Below are 15,928 nucleotides of genomic sequence, written 5' to 3' on the forward strand. Positions count from 1 at the left end.
AACATAATCTTCAGAAAGCATTTCAGATGAAAAGAGAAATTGGTGACAAGAACGGAGAAGCAGCATGTTACAGAAATCTGGGAGATGTGTTTCAATCTCTCGGTGAACATATTAAGGCTGAAGAATATCATCAGAAAGCACTTCAGATGAAAAGAGACATTGGTGACAAGGACGGAGAAGCAACATGTTACGGAAACCTGGGAAATGTGTTTTTTTCTCTCAGCGAATATGTCAAGGCTGAAGAATATCTTCAGAAAGCACTTCACATCCAAAGAGAAATTGGTGACAAGAACGGAGAAGCAGCATGTTACGTAAACCTGGGAAATGTGTTTCGGTCTCTCGGCGAATATATCAAGGCTGAAGAATATCTTCAGAAGGCACTTCAGATGAAGAGAGAAATTGGTGACAAGAACGGAGAAGCAACATGTTACCGAAGCCTGGGAAATGTGTTTCAATCTCTCAGTGAATATGTTAAGGCTGAAGAATATCTTCAGAAAGCACTTCAGATAAAAAGAGAAATTGGTGACAAGGACGGAGAAGCAGCATGTTACGGAAACCTCGGACGTGTGTTTCTTTCTCTCAGTGAATATGTCAAGGCTGAAGAATATCTTCAGAAAGCACTTCAGATGAAAAGAGATATTGGTGACAAGAACGGAGAAGCAGGATGTTACCTAAACCTGGGAAATGTGTTTCAATCTCTCGGTGAATATATCAAGGCTGAAGAATATCATCAGAAAGCACTTCAGATGGAAAGAGAAATTGGTGACAAGAACGGAGAAGCAACAAGTTACATAAACCTGGGAAATGTGTTTTTTTCTCTCAGTGAATATGTCAAGGCTGAAGAATATCTTCAGAAAGCAATTCAGATGAAGAGAGAAATTGGTGACAAGAAAGGAGAAGCAGCATGTTACGGAAACCTGGGAAATGTGTGTTTTTCTCTCAGTGAATATGTCAAGGCTGAAGAATATCTTCAGAAAGCACTTCAGATCCAAAGAAAAATTGGTGACAAGGACGGAGAAGCAAAAAGTTACGTAAACCTGGGAAATGTGTTTCGATCTCTCGGCGAATATATCAAGGCTGAAGAATATCTTCAGAAGGCACTTCAGATGAAAAGAGAAATTGGTGACAAGAACGGAGAAGCAACATGTTACGTAAACCTGGGATGTGTGTTTCGGTCTCTTGGCGAATATATCAGGGCTGAAGAATATCTTCAGAAAGCACTTCAGATGAACAGAGAAATTGGTGACAAGAACGGAGAAGCAGCATGTTACGTAAGCCTGGGATGTGTGTTTCGGTCTCTCGGCATATATATTAAGGCTGAAGAATATCTTCAGAAAGCACTTCAGATGAAAAAAGAAATTGGTGACAAGGACGGAGAAGCAGCATGTTACATAAACCTGGCAAATGTGTTTCTTTCTCTCAGTGAATATGTCAAGGCTGAAGAATATCTTCAGAAAGCACTTCAGATGAAGAGAGAAATTGGTGACAAGAAAGGAGAAGCAGCATGTTACGGAAACCTGGGAAATGTGTTTTTTTCTCTCAGTGAATATGTCAAGGCTGAAGAATATCTTCAGAAAGCACTTCAGATCCAAAGAGAAATTGGTGACAAGGACGGAGAAGCAAAAAGTTACGTAAACCTGGGAAATGTGTTTCGGTCTCTCGGCGAATATATCAAGGCTGAAGAATATCTTCAGAAGGCACTTCAGATGAAAAGAGAAATTGGTGACAAGAACGGAGAAGCAACATGTTACGTAAACCTGGGATGTGTGTTTCGGTCTCTTGGCGAATATATCAAGGCTGAAGAATATCTTCAGAAAGCACTTCAGATGAACAGAGAAATTGGTGACAAGGACGGAGAAGCAGCATGTTACGTAAGCCTGGGATGTGTGTTTCGGTCTCTCGGCATATATATTAAGGCTGAAGAATATCTTCAGAAAGCACTTCAGATGAAAAAAGAAATTGGTGACAAGGACGGAGAAGCAAAAAGTTACGTAAACCTGGCAAATGTGTTTCAATCTCTCGGTGAATATGTCAAGGCTGAAGAATATCTTCAGAAAGCACTTCAGATGAAAAAAGAAATTGGTGACAAGGACGGAGAAGCAAAAAGTTACGTAAACCTGGCAAATGTGTTTCAATCTCTCGGTGAATATGTCAAGGCTGAAGAATATCTTCAGAAAGCACTTCAGATGAAAAGAGAAATTGGTGACAGGGACGGAGAAGCAACTTGTTACCGAAACCTGGGAAGCGTGTTTATATCTCTCAGTGAATATGTCAAGGCTGAAGAATATCTTCAGAAAGCACTTCAGATCCAAAGAGAAATTGGTGACAAACACGGAGAAGCAGCATGTCACAAAATCGTGGGTGATTTGCTATTTCACACAGATGAATATTTCAAGGCTAAACAAGCGCACGAGAAGGCACTTGCACTGAGTAACGAGATTGGATGCCTTGACCTGCAGCGTCAAAACCTCCTTTCACTTGCATGTGACACTTTGGGGTTGACTGGAAACGTAGAAGAAGCTGTTTTGAGTCTCCTTGCAAGCATTGAAAAGTGTGAGGAAATACGAATGCATTTAAGAAACAATGACCGATATAAAATCTCTTTTATAGACAAGTGCACTTTTCCATACAAACTCCTCAGAGACCTATTTTTGGATTCTGGGAAATTTCATGAAGCACTTTGTTCGGAAGAGCTCAGTCGGGCCAGAGCCCTGGCAGACTTAATGACAGCTCAGTACTCTTTGGAGCAAGAAACATCAGTGAATCCACAGTCGTGGTTTAACATTGAAAGGACTGAGACCAAAGAAAGTAACTGTTCTTGTTTGTACATTTCCTGTCGCGACCATCAATTATTATTCTGGGTTATTAAGCCAGACAAAACCATAGATTTTCGTCTAAAGGACCTCAGCGACCATTTTGTCAACAAAATTGGAGAAAGATCTGTTGATAAAATTTTTGATGACATAATCTTCAGGATATTTCCATTTCCGCTTACTCAAGAGCACTGCGAAGATCGATCACTGTTCCCTTCAAACGCTGGTTATTTGAAACAGGCGTCTTTCTCGAGAGATAAAATCGCCATTTTCCGTCCTGTAGAAAATGATGAAGACGAAAACCAGTATGTTGATCCACCGAATCTCTCTCAGTGTTACAAAATGATTATCGGTCCTGTTGCTGACTTAATTGTAGAGCCTGAAATCATCATTGTTCCTGATCGCGTCCTGTGCAAAGTTCCATTTTCTGCGTTTAAGGATGAAAATGACAAGTATTTAGCAGAGACTTATAGGATCCGCATTGTTCCTTCTTTGACGACTCTCAGGCTGATTCAGGAGAGTCCAGAGGATTATCACAGTCAGACCGATGTACTGATAGTGGGTGAGCCAAAGGTTGGTGTGGTGTATCACAAGGGACGTCGTGAGAAATTATGTCCATTGCCAGGCGCAAAAGAGGAAGCAGAGATGATTGCACGACTGCTGGAAGCTCAGCCTTTGTTAGGAGAGCACGCGACTAAGAAGGCAGTTCTTCAGCGAATACGCTCAGTAGGTCTGATACATTTCGCCGCTCATGGTGACGCCGAAAGAGGAGAAATCGCTCTTGCCCCTCCACTCTCTTTTGAAGGGATTCCGAGTGAAGAACACTACCTATTAACAATGGCTGAAATTTCACAAGTTCGTCTGAGAGCCAAACTGGTAGTCCTCAGTTGCTGTCACAGTGCGCGTGGACAGATTAGATCCGAGGGAGTTGTTGGAATCGCTCGAGCTTTCTTAGGTTCCGGTGCACGTTCCGTATTGGCTGCCCTGTGGGCCTTAGAGGACCTGGCAACAAAGGAGTTCATGAGACGTTTCTACGAGCACCTTGTTCGTGGTGAAAGTGCCAGTGAATCTCTTCACCAGACCATGAAGTGGATGAGAGGTAACGGCTTTTCAGAAGTAAGACAGTGGGCGCCTTTCATGCTGATTGGAGACGACGTGACATTTGATTTTGGAAAGTAAAGGTCAGTTTAAATCAATAAATTTATATAACGGACTTATAATAATTAGAGAAACTCTAATACGCATTTAAGAGGCTTATTATTCTTAAATAAACAGGGTGATGGATGGGGAATTCTCCTGTCTGAAGGGAGCGTTTTTCTTCTCCTGTGTATTAACATTCACTATATCCCACACTTTATTGGGGAAACAGAGGTTGGTTTCATTAGCTAGTAAGAGAAATTGCCTTTCGTTTTGTGTCACTGAGAACATTGATGGAATCGTTTCTGTAGTATAAGAATGCATTATTTCTGCTGAATCAATAACCCGTACGCGTATTGCGCACGTTAATTAAAAAGTACATAATTGAGCGGCTTGTCTGAAAACATTCTTCTTTTTAACAGGTGCCTTGCCAAGATCGGGGAGGAGCTGGCAATTCGGCAGTTTCGTCTAACTAGAAACCGGATAAAATGGGACAGAGATTCAGCCAACGAAGAACTGAATAAACTATGTGGGTTGAAATTGTCAAAGGATAAAAGCGTAAAGATGGTGCCTACTTTTGTTACTGCGCATACGTTCTGCGCATCTTGACATACTCGGGTTTCCTATGGCTGGTGCCTACTAATACAGGGATATTTTTGCCCAGTTTAAAACTATGTGGAGAAAGCAGGACTTAGCAAATGCTCTTGGTATCCAAAAAGAAAATTTGTGGTGACCGTGCATTTTTGAGAGAAAATAAAACTTCAATTTGGGAAAAAACGCCGTACGTGGCTTTGTATTTTACTGTTTTTTAGAATAATTGTTGCTTAATTATCTCTAAAAAATGCGTGGTTACGCCCAATTTTCTTTTTGGATTACAATAACCCCTGCTAAGATCTGTTTTGCCCGCATTGTCATTAACCAAACAAAATACTTCTTTATTTAGTGGGCACCGTCCTTAAATGTCTTAAATGATACATCGATTCATGTTTGCAGTTGTTCCTTCTACTTGGTTCCTGTTGATGTTGCTCATCTGCTAATCGATAACAAAACGGCGCCTGATATCCTAAGTATGCAGTGTGCGCACTTATAATGCTTCGCGTTCCCCTTTTAAGCTCCACTGCCGAGTAAGTGCCCCCACCCCACCTTCCCTGAATAAGCACCACACACGGAAGCAAAGACACTTAAGCAACGCCTTCAAAGCCCCGCTGTTCACATGGTTCATGCTCAGCTAAAATGAAATAACAACATTCTAAGATAAATGAAAGAGCTCCACTAACTTGCGATCCAGCCCAATTTCAACAGGGCTCAGTGCCTCTTATTTCTCGCTCGTTCAATTGGGCATTGAAGTTCTTCGTGTCGCGTTTCCAAAAAAAGCAATGAAAAAGGTTTACCAGGTCAAACGAAAATTGAGCATTATCGCATGTTAGAGCGCCGCCGCATCCTTTTTTTGAATAAATACGTGAAAAATACGTAATTTACGCAAAAAAAGCAAGGAATCGTAGTTTGCGTAAAGTGAACGACGAAAATACTTCTTTTGGTTGGCCTCTCGTGTTTGAGTCTGTGACTCAGTTTACTTTAAATATATATTTGCTACATAAGGGTTTTATTATTCTGTATCGAATTCAGGATTAATTCTTGTTTAGTTCGAATCACCCTGTATCAAAGCGAATTGTGTTGTGAATAATGTAGTAGATCATTTATTACCACTGATCCTTCTGGGTCTGTGTGTCGAAGTAGCACCAAGGCCCGGTGGGGGGAAGGTACTCAATAAATTTTTCTATGGGCAGGACCCCAAACCCTTACCCTCTGATATATCACTTTTGACAGAAAAGGCAACCCTTTTATGTACCTTCGGTACAAAATGTTACCCCTTTCACACACGTTCAGTATAAAAACTGTATCTTTTCTTGGTGGCTCTGTTTGAGATATTTTGACACTTTTACAGTCAACCCAGGTCACGCGTGAACGATATTTTTGAAATTTGAACGGAGTTTTGAAATTTACATGTCAGTTTTGAAAATCGCCAACGAGATTTCAGAGTTCCCTTATAAATTTCCCTAGCTTATTGACGGTATAAAGCTATGAATTTTTCTTTACATTGCAAAATTGAATATTTCAAGAATAACACTTGTTTCCCAAGTATTTTTAACCTTTTTTTTCACTTAATGCGTCTTTTTCGGAACGATTTCAAGAGAAATGTCCAACATTCCATTCACACGTCGGACATTACAAAGAGAAATTCGAATGTTCATTTCATTCTTGGAAATACTGTTCACGCGTGACCTGGGTTGACTGTAAATACCTAAATAACAGTCCTATACCCTTTTCTATACTTCAGCTAGTAAAATCCCTCCCCTTTTATTAACCTCTAGCTCAAAAAGCTGCCTCCGAGAAGATAATATGTGCACCTTTTACAATATTGAGGTGGAAAGTCTAGTCCATCTTTTATGGTTTTGCAAGGCGACGTCCTGTTTCTGGCCTTGTTGCAAGCAATGGCTTATTACTGAAAAAGGCATGACAGATTTAGCGGCTATCAACCTGTCTGAAGCCATAATATTGGCATTAAAGCCTCATTCTTTCAGAAATAAACAGGAGCACCTCTTTTTAACTCGTGAATGCGCGTAGCGCAATGAACGAGTTATAGCGATAAGTGACTGTTGACTTGGTTGGTTGGTCGGTCGGTTTTGTCGTTAACTTTCGGGCGTGCGCAGTGAATGAGTTTTAAATTCAATTAGTGGAAAAACACGCGAACATTTATTGTTCACAGCGCATCAGGAAATTCTTATTCAATATGTAGAGAATAATTTGACGATCATTTAGTGCAAGAATGGAGATTTTTCGTTCAATCTGAGCAAAGTTACAAGTTTTTTCAGTTTTTCAGAAAGTCCGGGGTCGTAAACTCAATTAGTGAAAAAAAAAACAAGCGTGAAAATTTTTTTCACGACGCGTCGGAATTCTCTCATTCATTCTGTAAAGAATAATTTGACAATCATTTTAGTGTAAGAATGGAGATTTTTCGTTGAATCTGAGCATAGTTATAGGATTTTTTCGTTTTTTCCTACAAAGTGCGGTTTCTTTTAAGAATTAAAAATAATTCAATTTAGAAATAATTTGATTAAAAATAATTTAATTTGTCAGTTTTCACGCGAAAGCGGAACGTGCCATGTCACGCATCATTGACGTCGTAAACAAAATTATGCAAATTTCTGGTGAAATGAACACTTTAAGATCTTGTCAGCTTTCATAGAGGTTTCAAAGGGAAAAAATGTTTCATTTTCGAAATTTACAACTGGTAATTTATGGGAAAGCAAAAGGACGCGGTCGATAAATAATTCTTTTTTAGCAAGAGCTTGTCATATTTCATTATTTTTACTTGAGGATTGCGTGGACTGAACTCCAAAGGAAAAATATCACGCATTTATGTCGGGCATGAAATGTAATGCGATACTTTGTTGAACAGATTTCCCTTGTGAGATCGGCTTGCCCTACAGTAATTTTGTAATTTTAATTCCCAAAAAAACTTCACTTGCCCATCGGGCAAGTGATGGTTAGAATCCACTAGCCCGATCGCAAAATCCAGTAGCCCCGGACTATCGGGGACACGAATTTGCATGACGTAGCTGCACATGGCGTGCTTCTATGAACTTTGAATAAAAAAACACGTGATTTTTTTTTAATCGGAGCATCAGAATAATCTTATTCAATCTGTAGAGAATAGTTGACAATCATTTTTATAGTACAAGAATGGTTATTTTTCGTTACATAATCGGGCAAAGATATAATTTCTTTTAGCATTCAAGGAAGTTTCCGTAGCCGTCTAAATTTCAATTACTATGTGTCATCTGCATTCACGAGTTGGCTCACAGGAGCCTTTGATTCTTAATCGCAAGATATTTTATTTGGCTTAACAAAATGCAGGATAAGGACCCTGATATACCAACTTTTTTGACTTTCCTAACCTCCTTCCTGTGATGCATGCCAGGAGGTATCAAATTGTCTCGTGTGCTTTGCCTCTCACGAAGTTAAAATTGATACTCTCAGCCATGCCTCCATAATCCATGTGATTTTTTTCTCCTATAATTTAATTTAATTTTCCGCTTAATAAATGTTCTGTATTGTATTTATTTGATGTGATTGCTGTAACTGTAGAGTGACAGTAATAGTGTTACAACTGTACTTTAATGTTATTATAAATAAATTAATTTAAAAAATATCGGGAATATTGTCAGTATTGTAAGTAATGTAAGTATTGTAAGTATTGTTTAGTGTCAGCACTGTAAGCATTGTCAGCATTGTGCGCGTAGTAAGTATTGTCAGCAGTGCAAGTATTGTTAGTATTGTAAGTAGCTATTTATATAAAAAAGGTGCCTCTATCGGGCGGAGCCTCCCCCTACAGACCATTTTTGGTAGTACCAGAGCTCCCCCCCCCGGCACCAAGGAGTTGCAACAATAGCTTCATTATATACGTGCAAACGTATGTTGTATATATGGCCTTAACCTGCACCACAGCGAAGACTAGTTTCTTAACTGCTTTGATCGCATTCTTTGTAGGCAGTATGGATGTGTCTCCAGATCTGCGACGAAAACATAAAGGACCGAATTTCAAGCGGCAGTTTTAACGTCAATGTTATTACTGAATTTTAAAAATGGTTTGGGCATGTTAATTATGAAACATACATCATAATGTCTACTTGTAGATAATAGTAAATCGATTAAGATTGAGCATTCTCAACAGTAGCTTTTATTTGACTTGTTGCCTTATAGGAGTTTATCCATAGAATCGAAAGTTAGAGCTACCTTATACTAAATAATTATTCACCGAATGCGAAGTAAATATTCAGTGTAAATATTGACCGAGCTGAAAGGCGGCAGTAAATATAATCATTCAAAACTTTATTTTCACTTGAATTTGAGAGTTGTACTGCCGATAGCTAGTGTCTTCGAGCAGAATTAAAAGAAATGCACATACAAAACCAAACCAAAAAAAAAAGGAAAATAAATAAACTGTGAACTAGAATACGAGAGATCTGGTAGTCTTATCGATAAGGATTAGCACGTATTAATTTACAATTTACATCCCCCTTAAATTTGTTCATTTCCCGACAAATTCGTATTTTGTCTTGGAGGGAATTCCACAGTTTTGCAGATAGATACCTAAAATTAAAGAGTTCAACCTATGGGTTGTAGTCCTAGGTTTAGGCACAGCGAGAATGTTGCTGCCCCGAAGGTTGTGGTTAACAGAGCGGACGCTAAACATTTCCTTCGTATAGTTTGGATACTCTGATAGAAACAGGCTCTTATAAGTTATGAAAGTACTCGCTAGGTACATGTAGTCGGGGGCTTCACCCACTGGGCAAATAAAAGTTAGAAACACACTACCCAGGTTTGGCTGAAGTCTATAAACGCGGAGCAGGATGTTCTTTACCCTACGACGATCTTGAACAAATAAACTTAAACTTCCTCATTAAGAAAACTACTTCCATCATGCATTGTGATCGGAATTCGTGTTTCTAACGTGTTCACAGATAGCATTTTTTTTCTTTTTAGATGCCATAAATAAACTGATCCTTGAAACTTGAACTTCCGTTCAGGAATACGAAAGTTGTTGCCTTGTTGTCTCTAGTAACAATGTCGAATTTCAAGCGTTTGTTTGTGGTATTTGCTCTCTTTGCGGCCAATTCAAATTTTGGCGCAACTCTGCGGCATGCTCAACTATCCGTGACAGGCTACGGATCGCTTGAGATTGCTATGATGCGACATGGAGAGAAGTACGCCACTAACAGAGCTTGTTACCGGTGGGAAGATGTTTCACCGTTATATCACGGCTTGACCCATGTTCGAGGACTGAACGATAAAAGAGGAAAGGTAACTTTTTTTTTATTCGGGCAGTGATTTCTTGTACAGGATAGCCCTTCACATAGTAGACTGGAAAGGAAGGGACCGTAAAACTGGCAAAATACTACGTCCAAAATATCCCTACAAAAAACTCAAGAGTCAAATGTTTTCGTACTTGCGGTGAATACAGCATGAGGAACTTATACTTTGCGGAACAAACGCTTAAGAGACAGTCCGCGTTAGATTCGACCGGTCAATTTGGGCCAGTCGTTCGATTTCCTTCAAATTTTCAGCAAGAGACAAAGTTGATATAACATTAATGAAAACACATTTCTTTTGATTCTAAACTTAACAAGACCCGAAATTTTGAGGCGAATGTTCAACCCTCCCGAATCTCCGAAAATCGACCTTTCACCGAGTCGAAATTAACCCGTTTTCGGATGTTTGCCGCCGAAAGAATATTTATCCGAAAAACCTTACATTTATACCACGAACACATACACTATACTTCTTTACAAATATGGTATATAGAACTCATATTATTGAGAACTTTTAAAAGGAGGGCATCTCAAACATACCAATGTTAACGATTCGTGCACGGAGCGTGTCAAGTGCTGCAACAAAAACCAACATTTCTCAAAATTCTGACTTACTCTGGAAGTCTCGTGTATTTTTTCAAAGAGTACTAGGATAGTGTCCTTAAACTACGGAATAATATTTAGTGGATCTCTATACTGCGAAAAGATACGGCCGCAACAATTTTGGGCAAATCTCTTATTTTCCGACACGTGTTGTGTGACAGCGATGGCATCCCAAGGCAACAAACTTCGACTTTTTCTGTCTTGACCGCAACTTAAAGTAGACAAATGCGTTTTAAAAGGGTAAACAATGAAAAACGTACCTTAAAAGTTCCACTGTTTTGCTTCCAAGACTTCATGTCTCACCGATTAACTATCAGCAAATTTGATGGCCGTGTCACGGTATCCGTGTTCTTTATTTGTTGGCTTGCAGGCGACGATCATGCTAGCTAAAAACCTGAACAACTCTACAGAGTTCCGTGAAACTAGTTCTGTTATTCAACCGGGCACTCTGCCGACCAAACAGTCATCAGTTGCAGAATTTATATCGAGGAAAGACTTTTGAAAGTTGTCGTCCATCTTTGTTTTGTAATAACAACCGCTGACAGTAACAACACTTCCGGTCTGATCGAACCGGAAACAGAACATCGTCTACAGTAAGAAGTCGTGCATTAAGTTCAATTTCTAGAGTTTTATTGTTATTAACGTACTGTTAATTACTTGATTATTTCTAGCTTATTTTCTACTTCAAATGCATACATGTTTATGCAGGGCAACTCATTATTTAACCCTTTTACGTTATCTAAGATGTATTGGTGGTTTTCACCTCACACATCGTCACGCAAGTAAAAAAAATAAAATCCTCAACAATTCAATAGATAAAGTCAAGAAATAGATATGTTGTAGAAGAGTGATACATAAACAACGTGTGCAGGGCCGTGCGATATCTCATAACCGAGTTATTCAAGAAAATGTACCACGGAAAATTACAGAGTTTAGTATGGGACGCCATGTTGGTGTTCCGTCTGAGGGATACCAACATGGCGGCCGGAAACCAGCAAAAACATCTGAAATTTACCTTGGCTATTTCAAAGCTTTTCTTCTCTCCGCTGAACTGTCACACATTTACATAGACGTTTCTATTACATGTTAGCTGATGAGACCTAATAAAACACGAGGCAAATCGATGTTTTCATGTATTCGTGACATGTTTAGAGCAGCAATCCTTCTGTCACGCACTGCGCAAAAATCTAAAATTCAAACTGCTCTATTTAAAAAAAAATGCTTTCCTTCTGAAAACAAGCAAGCCTATGGTATTTTATATTTTCTTTTATGTGATGAAGATAAAAACCCAAAATTGAGTTTAAATATGAATTTCAGTTTTTTATGACGTCATGTGAAAACCAGCAATTTTACTAAAATAATAACAAAAACTGTAAAAAAAAAATATCGAAAAACTGCGAAATATATAGAAATGAGACTTCAGAAAGGTCTGAACAGCAACTGCGAATTTACGAAACTTGCAATAAATGAGACGTCAGAATGGTCTCACCGAGAACTGCGAATTCTAATGTAAAAAGAAGAAAATGCAGGAAACTGCGAAAATTTGCAATTTTCAGTTGAAAATCATAAACTTTGTAGCGACAATTTCGTCCTTGACCGGCATACCGCTACAAGAGGCTAAGGCTAGCAGAGTTTTTCTTTATCTTGTTTGTTTCCCGGGGGTTTTATTTAGGCTAGACTTTTCAGCGGCTCTCCTGTTTGCTATCTCCGAGAGCGACAGGTAGCTGCATGGAAGGCAATCATTAAAAACTGAGTGTACCTAAATATTATTCTGTCTCTTAGCTAAATAATTTTACAGAAAACACGAACATTTTTCAACAAAGATAGCCAAGTGCTGAACCAAATCCTTCTTTCTGTCCTTTGCTGTAAATGGGACTTCATAGTTCTTTAGAATGTTCTTTAGCATTGAAACATTAAACTGTGAAAGTTTGTTGGTTTTCCGGTACTGGCAAAGGTCATAAACGTCGTAGTAAATGGGATGTAGAAGGCCGATCTCGTCAACAATGCTGTTCACCACTTCTTGTCTGTTGAAATACACATTGAAATCGGAGATCATGCAAAGAAGCCAATGAATTTAAGTATTTATGATCGACTAAGGAGAGAGTGGGCCGCGCGTTTCTCTACTGTAGATGAAGACAGTCAAGAAGCTTCTAATAATTCGAGAGAGAGCGCCCGTGGTTCAGAACAGGCAACCAGACCCTCAAATCTCACGCGAGGGTGGGCCCTTTCATAGCCACTTGCCCCAACTCATTTTTCTGAAAATGTAAAGGATTACTTGAAAGCAAAGTTTAACCAAGGAGAACGAACGGGGTTGAAGACTAACCCAAAACAAGTCTCTGCAGACATGCGAAACGCCCGAGATGAACAAAATGAGCGTCGCTTTTCCAGAGAAGAATGGCTAACAGCTGTTCAGATAAAGAACTTTTTCTCTCAGCTAGTGTCATCCAAGAGGAAAGGGCAAGATGCAGCTGATGACAAAAAACAGAAATTGAAGAAATACTGGAATAGGAAGAAGAAAGGAACAGACAAGAAGTGGTGAACAGCATTGTTGACGAGATCGGCCTTCTACATCCCATTTACTACGACGTCTATGACCTTTGCCAGTACCGGAAAACCAACAAACTTTCACAGTTTAATGTTTCAATGCTTAAGAACATCAATATTCTAAAGAACTATGAAGTCCCATTTACAGCAAAGGACAGAAAGAAGGATTTGGTTCAGCACTTGGCTATCTTTGTTGAAAAATGTTCGTGTTTTCTGTAAAATTATTTAGCTAAGAGACAGAATAATATTTAGGTACACTCAGTTTTTAATGATTGCCTTCCATGCAGCTACCTGTCGCTCTCGGAGATAGCAAACAGGAGAGCCGCTGAAAAGTCTAGCCTAAATAAAACCCCCGGAAAACAAACAAGATAAAGAAAAACTCTGCTACCCTTAGCCTCTTTTATTGTAGCGGTATGCCGGTCAAGGACGAAATTGTCGCTACAAAGTTTACGATTTTCAACTGAAAATTGCAAATTTTCGCAGTTTCCTGCATTTTCTTCTTTTTACATTAGAATTCGCAGTTCTCAATGAGACCATTCTGACGTCTTATTTATTGCAAGTTTCGTAAATTTGCAGTTGCTGTTGAGACCTTTCTGAAGTCTCATTTCTATATATTTCGCAGTTTTTTGATATTTTTTTTACAGTTTTCGTTATTATTTTAGTAAAATACATCATAGATAACGTAAAAGGGTTAAATAATGAGTTGCCCTGCATAAACATGTATGCATTTGAAGTAGAAAATAAGCTAGAAATAATCAAGTAATTAACAGTTGAAATTGAACTTAGTGCACGACTTCTTACTGTAGACGATGTTCTGTTTCCGGTTCGATCAGACCGGAAGTGTTGTTACTGTCAGCGGTTGTTATTTCAAAACAAAGATGGACGACAACTTTCAAAAGTCTTTCCTCGATATAAATTCTGCAACTGATGACTGTTTGGTCAGCAGAGTGCCCGGTTGAATAATAGAGCTAATTTCACGGAACTCTATAGAGATGTTCAGGTTTTTAGCTAGCATGATCGTCGCCTGCAAGCCAACAAATAAAGAACACGGATCCCGTGTCACGGATACCGTGACACGGCCATCAAATTTGCTAACAGTTAATCGGTGAGACATGAAGTCTTGGAAGCAAAACAGTGGAACTTTTAAGGTACGTTTTTCATTGTTTACCCTTTTAAAACGCATTTGTCTACTTTAAGTTGCGGTCAAGACAGAAAAAGTCGAAATTTGTTGCCTTGGGATGCCATCGCTGTCACACAACACGTGTCGGAAAATAAGAGATTTGCCCAAAATTGTTGCGGCCGTATCTTTTCGCAGTATAGAGATCCACTAAATATTATTCCGTAGTTTAAGGACACTATCCTAGTACTCTTTGAAAAAATACACGAGACTTCCAGAGTAAGTCAGAATTTTGAGAAATGTTGGTTTTTGTTGCAGCACTTGACACGCTCCGTGCACGAATCGTTAACATTGGTATGTTTGAGATGCCCTCCTTTTAAAAGTTCTCAATAATATGAGTTCTATATACCATATTTGTAAAGAAGTATAGTGTATGTGTTCGTGGTATAAATGTAAGGTTTTTCGGATAAATATTCTTTCGGCGGCAAGCATCCGAAAACGGGTTAATTTCGACTCGGTGAAAGGTCGATTTTCGGAGATTCGGGAGGGTTGAACATTCGCCTCAAAATTTCGGGTCTTGTTAAGTTTAGAATCAAAAGAAATGTGTTTTCATTAATGTTATATCAACTTTGTCTCTTGCTGAAAATTTGAAGGAAATCGAACGACTGGCCCAAATTGACCGGTCGAATCTAACGCGGACTGTCTCTTAAGACAAACGTAGTATTTTCTTCAAGTACAGAGGAGATTGCAACTGGGTTCGTTAACCTCTGTAGTATGAAACTGATCTAAATGAATTCTCTCGTTATTTTGTCAGTCCCTCGGAAAGTTTTTGACTCCCTTTTCGGCGTAAAAACATTCGAAACAATTCTTTAAAATAATTTGATTACCCAGGCTGTTGTAATTACTGACCTCATTCTCGTACTGTATACATTCTGTTTGTTGTGTATTTCACCCGGGGGAGTGAATCATAACTGGATTGATCATTGTTTCGTTTGTTGTATGATTTAAGGTACACTTCAAGGTCAGCGTCCCGGTTATAATTTACCTCGCCATCGATTCGCGCTATTCATATATCCATGGAAACGACTACGAAAACACCGGAGATGTTTTGATGTTAGGGGGGTGCCATAAAAGGGTCAAGTTCCCAATCTACAGGAGCAAGAAAGTCTACGGTCCGGGTTTGGTGACGGTGAATTTTAAGTCTCGTCGTATGACAGGCATCTTCCTCCGTGGTAACCCCTATCAAGTGCGCCCCTATGCTGAACTAAAAGTCACTTTCCCCCGCCACACCCCGCGCGAGATAAGCATGGTACGAGAGGGGGAGAAATTCAGCACCAACCGGGCATGTTACACAATGGTTGATATCCCTCCGAAATACTACGGACTGACGCATCTCCGGGGCCCGAACGACGAGAGAACCATCACCTTTGCTGTGAACGTACCAGTGATAATGTACGTGGCTATCGACTCCCGCCTGCATCACCAGAACATTCTTCCCTCGACATTCAAAGCCACCAGAGAGAAGATTGTACATGGGGGATGTCACGCTCGCACCAACTTCCCTATATACGAACGGAAATACTCGAGCGGGGGAACTGTGATCATCCCACTAAGAGAGTCCCGGATGCTGACGGTTATGGTAAAACCGCTGATCTGAGTGATTTATGGCTGCGTGTATTCGCTGGAATGATTGTTACATTTACTTGCTTTTGAAATAAAGTTCCAGCCATACAGAAGAAACTGACTGTCAGTTTTTTTACTATAGCCCAACCCTACCCCCTCCCCCCCTCAACAATCTAAATGCGCATATCTGCAGCTTTCTCTTTCAAGATGGGGAGGAG

General features: G+C 39.5%; 3 protein-coding genes across 3 annotated transcripts in view; all 3 read left to right on the forward strand.

Moving 5' to 3' along the window:
- The window catches only part of LOC146469154 (uncharacterized), a 50,012-nt gene that overhangs the window by 1,126 nt on the left and 32,958 nt on the right, over positions 1–15,928 (forward strand). The window contains exon 2 of the mRNA XM_085123695.1: positions 159–2,346. Coding sequence (XP_084979821.1) covers positions 159–2,346 — 2,188 coding nt within the window. The remainder of the gene's footprint in view (positions 1–158; positions 2,347–15,928) is intronic.
- LOC146469155 (tetratricopeptide repeat protein 28-like) lies at positions 3,047–5,164 on the forward strand. Its single transcript, XM_085123799.1, has 2 exons — positions 3,047–3,994; positions 4,373–5,164. The coding sequence occupies exon 1, from the start codon at positions 3,156–3,158 to the stop codon at positions 3,990–3,992; it is 837 nt and encodes a 278-aa protein (XP_084979925.1). The 5' UTR covers positions 3,047–3,155; the 3' UTR covers positions 3,993–3,994; positions 4,373–5,164.
- LOC146469156 (uncharacterized) lies at positions 9,554–15,821 on the forward strand. The gene is made up of 2 exons (XM_085123806.1): positions 9,554–9,815; positions 15,097–15,821. The coding sequence occupies exons 1-2, from the start codon at positions 9,579–9,581 to the stop codon at positions 15,742–15,744; spliced, it is 885 nt and encodes a 294-aa protein (XP_084979932.1). The 5' UTR covers positions 9,554–9,578; the 3' UTR covers positions 15,745–15,821.

The sequence above is a fragment of the Pavona decussata genome, unplaced genomic scaffold (genome assembly GCF_977016875.1).
Source record: "Pavona decussata unplaced genomic scaffold, jaPavDecu1.1 SCAFFOLD_127, whole genome shotgun sequence".
Taxonomy (NCBI): Eukaryota; Metazoa; Cnidaria; class Anthozoa; order Scleractinia; family Agariciidae; genus Pavona; species Pavona decussata.

Excerpts from the sequence above, each read along its gene's own strand:
- LOC146469155 (XM_085123799.1), top strand. The coding sequence starts at position 3,156 with ATGATTATCGGTCCTGTTGCTGACTTAATTGTAGAGCCTGAAATCATC.
- LOC146469156 (XM_085123806.1), top strand. The coding sequence starts at position 9,579 with ATGTCGAATTTCAAGCGTTTGTTTGTGGTATTTGCTCTCTTTGCGGCC. Across the intron at positions 9,816-15,096 it reads TGAACGATAAAAGAGGAAAG|GTACACTTCAAGGTCAGCGT; the intron begins GTAACTTTTTTT and ends GTATGATTTAAG.